The sequence below is a fragment of the Magallana gigas genome, chromosome 3 (assembly GCF_963853765.1).
Source record: "Magallana gigas chromosome 3, xbMagGiga1.1, whole genome shotgun sequence".
Lineage (NCBI taxonomy): Eukaryota > Metazoa > Mollusca > Bivalvia > Ostreida > Ostreidae > Magallana > Magallana gigas.
In genome coordinates, this window is record NC_088855.1 from 17,712,415 (window position 1) to 17,723,491 (window position 11,077).

General features: G+C 32.6%; 2 protein-coding genes across 2 annotated transcripts; one reads left to right on the plus strand and one right to left on the minus strand.

Moving 5' to 3' along the window:
* Window positions 1–398: 398 nt before the first annotated feature.
* Window positions 399–3,698, plus strand: LOC105344124 (hepatic leukemia factor-like). The gene is given in 5 exon segments (NM_001305328.1): window positions 399–553; window positions 934–1,146; window positions 1,830–1,994; window positions 2,183–2,262; window positions 2,893–3,698. Coding segments are annotated over 5 exon segments (783 nt in total). The 5' UTR covers window positions 399–468; the 3' UTR covers window positions 3,133–3,698.
* A 58-nt stretch (window positions 3,699–3,756) lies between these two features.
* LOC105344123 (BTB/POZ domain-containing protein 6-B) lies at window positions 3,757–10,071 on the minus strand. Its single transcript, XM_066078713.1, has 3 exons — window positions 10,011–10,071; window positions 8,288–8,604; window positions 3,757–7,805 (listed from the first exon to the last, which is right to left on the minus strand). Exons 2-3 carry the CDS (start codon window positions 8,530–8,532, stop codon window positions 6,482–6,484), a joined length of 1,569 nt encoding a protein of 522 aa, XP_065934785.1. The 5' UTR covers window positions 8,533–8,604; window positions 10,011–10,071; the 3' UTR covers window positions 3,757–6,481.
* Between the last annotated feature and the right edge of the window lie 1,006 nt (window positions 10,072–11,077).

An 11,077-nucleotide genomic window follows, 5' to 3' on the forward strand; every position in this document is an offset into this window, starting at 1 on the left:
TCCACTTCAGCTAAGAAGTTAGAGGATTTCATTTTTTTACTATGCAAAACCTAGAATTCATGGTCTTCCGTGTGCTTCTACCCGGGCCTTGCCTTATAAACCCGTTGTTGGGGAGGGGGGGTCGCAGTCGGTATATGCATACCGGAAATCCTTAGCTGAAGGTCAACATCTACAGGGTCTGCCACATGTGTTTACTCGTGTTTTGAAGTGGTCAGTATAACTAGGACAGATTTACGTACTACATGTATTGACCCCTGCCGGCGGTCATTTCGCTTCGTACGGCTGTACTACGAGATCACGTGATGACATACTAATATTTGATTGGCCAGTGCATCGGTCTGTCTAAATTTAGAATCGACAATTTACGTAAATCTTGTTTATCGCACATGCATTGACACGGGACTACGTGTTTACCCACTAGGAAGACCAACCATTAACACAGTTGCAGTACAATTTGACGGAAAGAAAATGAATCTCTTTGATTTTGGCCAAGGAATTACTTTGAAAGAATTATTGGAAAACCCAGATTTGAAGAATCCACCCAAACTGGTCGGTAAGTAGGCAATATTTTAAGCAAGAAAGCCTTAGTCAGACAATTTTATTCTCGAATCTTCTAAGTTTCTGTTGCAACTGTAAGTGGAATTTGCATGCTCATCTGTTCAATATTAATCTAAAATTGCATCATTACATATTTGCGACCAGTCTTTGCCAAATACTATTTCTCGCCAGTGCATTTTTACGTCATTTTTAGTATAATTATTATTTTATGTGTTGATAAAATGACGTAACAATGCACTGGCGAGAAATGGTACTGGGCGAGAAATGGTCGCACGCCACTGGCACAAGTATAAATTGCCTTATAAATGCATTAAAACTATAGCATACATGCATATCCAGAGACAGAGAGAGAGAGTAATGTTATAAAATTTGCAGATGGCAAAGAAAAGGGAAAGACAGCAACAGGCAGGTTTGATTCCTCCTCGGCATTTCTGGGGCCTAATCTCTGGAACAATCCTGAAAACAATGACTTCAACTTGGAATTCATGGATCTTGATGAGTTCTTGTCAGAAACTGGAATGGGTTCTGGTGACAATTCAAACTCCAGTGAGGGAAGGTTAGCAGCTAGCCCTCCACCATCTCCAGAAGGTATGATAGCCTACTTCCAAACTCCCTCCATGAAATTTATGTCATTTATATGCCCTAGATATAAACCATTTTAACAAGTGCTTGGAATTTTGATATTTGTGTCAAACAGCAATGTGACAAAGGCCTGTCTATTTCATTGCTGGCCTCTCAGCCATGGTTCGTTGAAATCAACAAGATTTATCTGGCTTTTTAGCTTAGACTACGCAATCGGTGTATATTTTGCTTGAAACCCATCATTTTTAACTTGTTTTGATGCAAGAAAGAGATAGTCCAACCGAATGTCCAAGGTCTTGTTAAAATAGTTCTAATTTCTGCATACATACCATCAGGTTGTTCAATAAAATCAAACAATTAATTTAACAAGTTTTATGTTGTAAAAAATTGCATTTCTGTTTATTGTCTGGTCAGTCACTTACATTCTGAATTTCAATTTTGTCATGATTGACTATCAAGATTCAAGATCAATCATTTCAACAATGTAACTGATAACATGTATGTATATTGAAAACCATATTTATTGTGGATACTTGAAAACACAGGGATTGGGTCAAATCCTGCGTTAGAAAAATGTTGATAGAATTATTATATATTCATGTCTGTAAACAACAAACATTGAATAGAGACATTTCTACAGACTTCATGATAGCAATTTAGCACTAAATGTTGTCTTTGAAATTTGACAGATCTGGCAGATGTTTTAATCCCACTGATAGAATCACCTCAGAAAGAGGAAACTACAGTAGTCCCATCTTCACCAGCAAAGGATAGCCCTACTGCTACCTCGCCCCCTAGTCCAAGTGTCCAGTATGATATTGACCCCACAGATCTTGCTTTGGCATCAATTCCAGGTAAAAAAAAATTCCGTATGTTTAAGTGGTTTGCAAAAGTAGTTTTCTTACTAAAGTCTGTCAAGTTACTGTACTGTCACTTTTGAACAATGAAAAAAAAATTACTTTAAATATTTATCTTTGTAACCTATTTAGGTTCAAACATTTATTATTGTAAAGTTAAATCAAGGTGGAAATTTTCATTTAAGGTCAGAATTTTGATCCAAAGAGAAGGAGGTTCACTGAAGATGAATTGAAGCCTCAGCCAATCATTAAGAAGTCAAGAAAGGTAATTACTGAATGTATTGCCATCAATGACCATTTCATCTAACACAACCAGCAGGTCTGACCTTGTTGTTTTTCCCAAGTAAATCATCTGAAATGTTAAGTAATGGTAATGAGATGACGCAGTAGATCTTTGTTTCTGTTCTGTAAACAACACACACACAGAGCGAGCTTGACCTAATTTAAATACAAGCTTTTCTGAATTATCTAGACTAAATAATTTCATTGCAATATGGGAATAGTAATAAAAGTTTCAACAGGTATTTTTTAGAATAAATTGATTTTATTGTACACATAAAGTGTGGATGAAAAAAGTTTTTGTCATAATTATAGACAAGGTAATTCTATAATATGGGCTTACATTTTCTACATTCTTAAATGATAGTATCTGACATGTTCCTGTACCATCTAAAAAAAAAGAAATACACAGCTCACTTCTTTGCTCAAGCATAAATGCCAATAGTGTTTATGGAAGGCAAACATTTTACTGTCATTTATTGTCAACAATTGAGTGAAAATTGGCCCAGAATTATTAAGCTGCTGTGAATTGAGACATTGTGAGAGTGTCGATAGAGCATCCATTAACTGTTCTGTTGTAAATGTTCACAACTCATTAGGATCAACTTGTTTTCAGGTGTATGTACCTGATGAGTGCAAGGATCAGAAATACTGGTCGCGAAGAAAGAAGAATAACGTCGCAGCAAAGAGATCCAGAGAGGCGCGCCGAATCAAAGAAAATCAGATCGCGCTGCGAGCTGCCTACCTGGAGAAGGAGAACAGTACTTTGAAAGACGAACTTAAAAATCTGAAACTTGAAAATACACAGTTATCGACTCGGCTCGAAAAATATGAAGGAAAACGACCATTGCTGTAGCTCCCATTAAGGATCAGAAGATATTTGTTTTTATGCGTCTTCATCTATAACTTCATTTCCTCGAATCATTCTGTTAGTGTAAATGGTTGTTATTGAAATATATGTACAATTTCTACCTCTTTTTCATCAAGCACACTCTACTTAAATTACATGTAAAAGTAACAGGTTATCAAAATATTGTTAAAGTTCTTCTAAAGACACAAATGACATAAAATGGAGGGCATTATATATATTTTATCTATATTGTATACTTTTTATATTCAGGATTTTGTTATAATAGAATTAAGTGTGTTTTAGATCATGATATTATAAAGACCTGGAAATGAAGTGTTACGATATAATATTATTGTTTTGATTGTTATGACAATCATTGTAAATATTCATTGTGTATAGAATTCCTTCATAAGAGGGTTGAAAATAGGCCTTTAAATATATATTATAGTATTGTTTGCAAATTCTGTTGTTTTAAATTTGTTATAACAACATATAGTTCCTGAAGCACATTTTATTTGTCTGATTGATGGAAAACTGAACAAAATGTAAAAAAAAAAAAAAAAAAAAAAAAACCAACAAAAGAAACAACAAAAAAAGTTTAAAAAAAAAAGAAAAGAAGAAAGATATGTATTTTAAAAAATGAATTAAAGTTTTTTAGTTCTAAAGTTATATGCTGGTTAGTAGAATGATTTTGTAGATTCACAGTAGTCAAAGTGGATAGAGAAACAAACTGGTACATATAGCTTGATACTGTGCATTTATAGTTATACATGTACAATGTTAACTTTTTTAAGTCGTTTTTTCTGCATGTACAAATCATGACATATTAGTAATGTTCTACTTTACCTGACATTTGTAAAACTTTATTTTTAATTGTTAAATTTTATGAAGCAAGGTAATATATTGTCTGTGTTAAACCTGTTGCAATTTCATATACTATGGTTCCTATTTGAATAACTATTATTCTGTTTAAAAGCAATATTCTTTGATACAGGATTTTTGACTCTATGGAACACTTATCTACATGGTTAAAAAAAATCATGCAAATTTGGCTGTGATATGTGGCCCCTTTATTGTGTTTTGTTAAAAATATTAAAAATTATAAAACTCCATTTTTCTGTTTCTTATTTTAATGGTAGCAAGAAATAAATTACAGTACACTGCTACTTCAATGTGAAAAACAATTGACATGGACTTTGAAAAAAACATAATTTTACCTCTTTTGAGACCAATTTTAAGGTTACAATTTGATGTATACTGATCTGCAAAACTTGAGTAAAATTGATGTACATTAATTGTGGAGAAGAAGGTTTTGGAGGTAATGAGCTACATGAAGAATTTGCTTAGGACAAAATGGTACAGAACATTAAAAATATCGAGAACATGGTTTCGACAATGTACTGAGAATTGCTTTTAATTACTAAAAATGTACCGCTGTACATTTATGGACATCAGATTTCAGATTACCTAGATTAAATCTGGTTTTCTTAGCATCTAAGATATAAATATACCTAGATTGTATGATAAGTCAGGGTAAGTATTAGTATTAACATTCATGTTACTAAGTTATATTGAAAGGAAGATCTAGATTTGGGCCTTACTGAAAATTAAGCAGCAGGTTTTGTGTCCAAATTCATAGTGTGTATGATGTTTTCTGTGTGTCCATCTGAATCTGTCTACCACCGCATACATTTCCATAGCCATGCATATCTTTTAAACTAACAAGATAATTACATGTAGTCTATCTCAACATCATTATTCTTTCAAAGAATACAAACCGGTTAAAGGCTTAATTTTATTAAGATATGATTATGCCCGGCCAAAATTATCAACTCATAATACTCAAAGAATGATTTCCTTAATAAACCAAAGTCTTGAGTTAACAGTAAAACTTGTTCAGTATGAGCATCATGCATGGATATAGTGAAGTTTGTGTGGTCCTTTATAAAATTCTCAACTTTTCTTTATAAGAGTTTTAGGTTATGATTAATATGAATAAAACAATGTTATGAAGAGTCCAGGAAAAATGAAGCATACAGGTATTTAAAATTTACATACCAGGTATCATTAAGATCGAGTTTCAAAAGTTATCAAGTTAAAATTGGCTTTATTTTTTTGGTATATATTTATTTCAAATGAAAGGTCAGAGGTCATAATCAGCAAAATGTCTAGTTTATTGATAGAGATCAAAGGCCAAACTTTTTAAGGAACTTGAATATTTTCAAGGAAATTAAGTTTTCATGTTTAAAAAATCAATGTGTTTTAAAAATCAGTATACATGTATATTAATAATACATTTTAAAAAATCAGTATACATGTATATTAATAATACATACTATTTTTCAAACATGTCTTATTTCTTAAGGAATACTCATAAAGAAATACCAAGCATTTTGATGAAATATAAATTTATTCTACTGTTGCATATAAATAAAGACAAACAAGAAAATAAAGTTTAACTGAAATTAAAATCCCTCAGTTCTTTAAAACCAGGGATTCAAAGTTAAACTACTGTAATCAAAATGCATGCAGTTAAAATCCTAAAAGTTGCTAAAAAGGCCATTTCTTTAAAGAAATGGTAATTTGAGTGGACATACCTACATGTATATCCAACCCAAAATGCCATTTTTTCTCTCTTGATAATATTAATTATGTATAAAGTTTAGAATCATGTACATAAATATTATCAGTCTTGTAATCATGATTATTATAATTAAATAAAATAACAGGTTTCTATAAAATAATTGCTGTATAATACTATCACCAGCTATGACAGCTAAATGTACAGGTAAAAAAAACAAGTAACTAAGGAACATGCATAAGTAAAATATATCAAACAAATAAAATATATATACATAATTATATGTATAGTAAATGCAAAACATTAAACTGCAAAAACAGCAATACATTTACAGATTCATTCTTTTTTTAATTAGTTGATACCATATAAAAGTATCAACAAAATTAAATCCTAAATAAAATTTTAAATACCAGTACATGTAGTCATACATGTATGTTTAGAAAACAACATATTACTACAAAACCATTTTAGGTTGCAAATCAACAAAATTTTATTAGAGAAAAAATTCTGATTCTACAAACAATTTTTTTTCAATAAATTTACTGTGGAATCATTATAGAATTTGTGGTGGTTCAATTTTCACAGGATCCTCTAACCCACAAAGTAACATTAAAATTAATTTTGAAACAGACTTGTTGTATATATCTACAAGTAAATCCATAAAATAGCATTCCCATTTATGGACAATGCAGAAAAAAATGGCCCCCACTTATTAAATTGATTCCATGCATTCTAATGACATCATGCCAGTGATTAAAATTTTATTTTCACTTTTTACTCATCTTTCTCAAAAACAAAGCCTGGAAACTGACCAATAGAAGTGTTTGTGCCGTTCAGTCCATTGTCATTAGGAATGAAAGTAAAAGTAACATCCTCTTCGGTCACCATTTCTTTTCCAGATTTACCGTAAAAACTTGTGGGGCCCTTCATTACCATTTCCACAGTGTAAACAACATCTGCCACAAATTGCATAGGTGGACTAATCCTGATCAAGTGGTATTTTTCCCTTCCATCAGATGCAAATTCCTTGTTAGGAATGGCCTTTTTCACCGCGCCATTCTCTAGTATTTTCAAGTTGACTTTATAAGACCCTTGCCTTTGATGGCTTCCAAACAAATATATCCCATGTAAATATCCAGAGTGACTTGGAATGATTGATATAGCATCTGGGTTATCTCTTAAGTATGCCTTTCCACTCAAGATGCCACCAAATCTCCAAAGAGTAACAGTATTTTCTATCATGGCATCTTGAAATGGTTGTGCACCAGCTAGCTCAGTTGATGAGGACCTTCTAGCTGGCTGGGCCCTTGACCGATTCAAATTATTATTTCCTCGAGGAGGAATGGGAGTTGGACCTTGTCTTCCCGATGCAAGAACATGTTCCGAGGAACTATATGGATCCGTCTCCAACTGCAGTATAGAAGAGGATTGCAACACAGATGTTGAGGGAATTTGGGACGTTTGTGAGGCCATTGCCTGCAGGCCATTGGGTGACTCTGTGGTTGGTGAAGATTGTGATTGGTTTACAGCTGCACCTCTTTCATTGGATGCCAATGACAATGTTTTTTTACACTTTACCAATTTTTGGAATATACTGATTATTTTTGTTGGATCCAAAATTTCTGTATTTGAAACATGATTTGTAAAATACTCCATATCCATTTTTTCAAACTTTATACAATCAACCACGGGTGCTAATAACTCTTTGATATTTCTGTCATTTACTTCACGATTTTGCCTTCTGCACAGACTCTCTGCCCAAAGTTTTGCTACATCAAACTTTTTCTCTTCTGTTAAGGTTATTCTGTCACTTTTAAAAATATCAATCAAACATTTTTGAGGTAGCTCAAATATACCCTCAGAGCTTAACAACTCTTCAGCATCTCGATAGAAGACTTTTAAGGCTCTATCTTTTTCACTTTGAGAGTTCGTATCATATGCCATCTTTAGAAAAAGGCACACATTCTCTTTAGAGATATTTTCTTTCATTTTATTAAAGCACAGTTTCTTTAATTCTTCTATTCCGTATTTATTAGCTGCTTCGAACAACTTTGTGGCTGAACCAGAGTTAAAATCAACATCATCTGTGTAGATAAACCTAAAATTGTGGCATAAATGGATTATATACTGGTACATAAAATATGTTCTGCAATCATAAAACAACTTAAGTTTCCACAAACTGCACGTTTTTCAAGTGAGTGTCAGGACTTCAAATAATTTGCAACAGCAATACGTTGATTCATAATGGGCCATCCTTTAAAAAATATTTGTTTGGAATTGCCGCCTTGAGGTTTCTAGATCCAGGAGGGAGGGTGAATTATTTTTTACTTTTCAAACTTGAAGTTTAACTAATTAAAAATAATTAAAAAAGAAAAATTTCCATATTATTAAAGCAAGTTCTTTATATTTTGCTAATAAGATTTTATTAGTGGGGGTATTTCAATGAGGCGAGAGGCAATTCCAAACAAACAATAATTTTATTTTGGCCTTGACAAAGTTTTTTTTTTTCCATAAGAAATTTTTTTGAAGTTGTTGATTAAATAAACTTAACTATCATAATGGAGAGAAAAAAACACTTACTGTAACATTTTTTTGAATATGTGTGGTTCTATATCTTCCACTTGAATTTCCTGGGACATTCTTTGACGTGTAAGTTGTGATTGGAATACAGCACTGCGACTGATCAGCATGTAACGGTGGGCTCTAATTTCTTCCCCTCCCACAATAAATGTTACATCGCCCTCCACCTCGTGATCAAGCATGTACTTGTTACACTGCACAACATTCCGCCCTATTCGCCAATCCATGTTCCCACCGGTTGCCATTCTTCACTACTCGAGGTGTTAATTTCACTGTCCTATAGTTTAATCAGCAGGAACTGTGCAATAATTCAGCAACTGAAATATATACGAAATTAAAAAAAAACTAATGATTAATAATTTCTTAAATGATATTAGCACAATACGTGCCAGTACCTAACTTGTCCACTACTAAGCCAATTTATATGAAGTATTTACATGTCATACTCTAAAGAATATAGGATAAAATGGTCCAAGATGGAAAATGAAAGTCTACAATGACCATCATTACAGGATGGACTTTTCTTACTGGTATATGTCACTGAAAATGTGTTGTGATGTATACATAAATTCTGAGAAAAGGACTAAGTGCGGTTTTATGCATTTTTTGCCCCCCAAAATCAAAGTTTTAGAAAGAGCTTTAAAATAAGGGGAAAGATAGTTAAAATCATATTAGAATTAGGGGTGTAAAAGGTTATTACCACAGTGACGTCATAATGTAGAAATGACGTCATGAATATTGCATTATTTTGATTAATTGATGTTTTGTAACAAAATATGGGTGTTTTCCAATGGTTAATCGACTGGGAAACATCGAGCGCAGGCTTGCTCAAGTACCATTTTTTAGTATAATATGTATAACTATCTGAAGAAAAACATATGTTAAAATCGCACTTGAGCAGACCTGCGCTCTATACTTCCGAATGCAAAATATAGAGCAAAATTGAGAATATCTTCATTTGTTTGCAAATTTGTGGGAATTATGTCATTTAAGTGACGTCATAGATAAACAGGGAGTGAGCAATGATGACTAAAATCAAGATTAAAGTTATAGGCATCCTCTTTACAATAATTTGTGAAGATTTCATTTTTATACGATACTATTTAAAAATTGGTTGAAATCGGGGGCAGATATTTGACCATACCGCACATAGTCCTTTGCTGTTTAACCTAGAAATCGAGCCAAGAACTTCTGTTCTTCTGACAAATGCTAACGTTATGAAACAGAGATGTACAAACCATTATAATCAATGAATCCACCTTCTACTCAAACTACTGCAATTAACAAAATGGAACAGGGAAAATATAATGAGGTGAGCATCAAATCCTAGATTGCATGAATACAAATTCAACATGTTAAGCTGAACTATAAGTAGACTAACTATACTGTAGCAGAACCTGGACATTCTATCAATATTCAGAATATAGAACAAAATAGGAAAAAATTTTCATGGTAGTCTATAGCATTTAATACCCCAAAAAAATCAGCAGAGAAAACCAATTCACGATGACCTTATGTGAATGCATTGGGTAAAAATTCAACAGTTCTACTTTCGTTTTGAAAATTTGCTTTTATCAAATCGGTATTACCTCGCCCATTTAGAGCTATCTTTGGGCATTTGCATAATAGTTTGATATAAATGAAAATCATCGATTGACCCATTTCTATAACATGTCACCAAATTTAGTATATTGTCCTTTGACAAACTCAGTTCTTAACTTACAAAAAAATCAACTATCAGCCATTTTCCATCAGGAGCAGATAACTCTCTGGTACTAAAAGAACTATAAAAATAAAAGATTTTGTATAAATAATGGAACGAAAGTTTAATTATCAGGAAGAGTGCCAGATGATAGACACAACGGTATTATTATTTATGACCAACCCCCACCCCCCGCCTTAAAAAAAAATGTACGGGTAGGCTCATGGGCCACATGGCTCACCTTGGTATGGAGCAACATAAGAGTCGTCCAGGTGATCACTGTTCAAAGAAAAGATCTATACATTGGCTTGCTATATCATATCATTTTGACCCAAAAATCTTTAGAAAATTCTTCAGAAGAACTTCTTTTCTATCTTGTCTGTGAGCTGTAAGATGTAACTCAGTATGATGAATTCCAGTATGCTCCTCCTGATCTCATCAAGTCATGGTTTTAAAAAATCGCACCAGCCTATTTTGACAACTTTCTTAACAGTAACTTTATAAAACTCTGAAGATTCTTTGATGTAAAATTGAAACATGTAACAACCCCCCCTCCCCCCAATCCTCCTACAGAAAATATACATGATTGTATTTATATAAATATATTTTAAATTTTTCTCCCCCTTGAATGGAACCTTTATCTAAACAACCTTGAAAGACAATAACCAAAACATAATTTGAGTTCAGTTTGATTGTAGTTCTTGAGAATAAGTAAGTCAAAATATGTACATTATGTAAGAGGCTTAAAGACTGACAAAACAAATGCTGTAGATAAGTAGATGTAGATTTTGTTTTAGCACTGTACTTGATTAATAATGGTCCATACTCAGCGAATGTTAGGTTGAAGTGGTGTCTTTTCTCTTGAAAATATTAATTTGACACTTTATATAATTAAAAAGTCCAATATTTCATGTTAACTGATTATTTTTTCGATCATTGGAAACCAATTATTTTTCTCTTTAGAATTTTAGATTTAAATCAGACACCTGATGTTATATATTTTTCTCATAACTAAATATATATACCCCTACCTGATAATACACAAGGTACACATCACCACCATCTTGGGTTTATTTAAGTTGATTGGT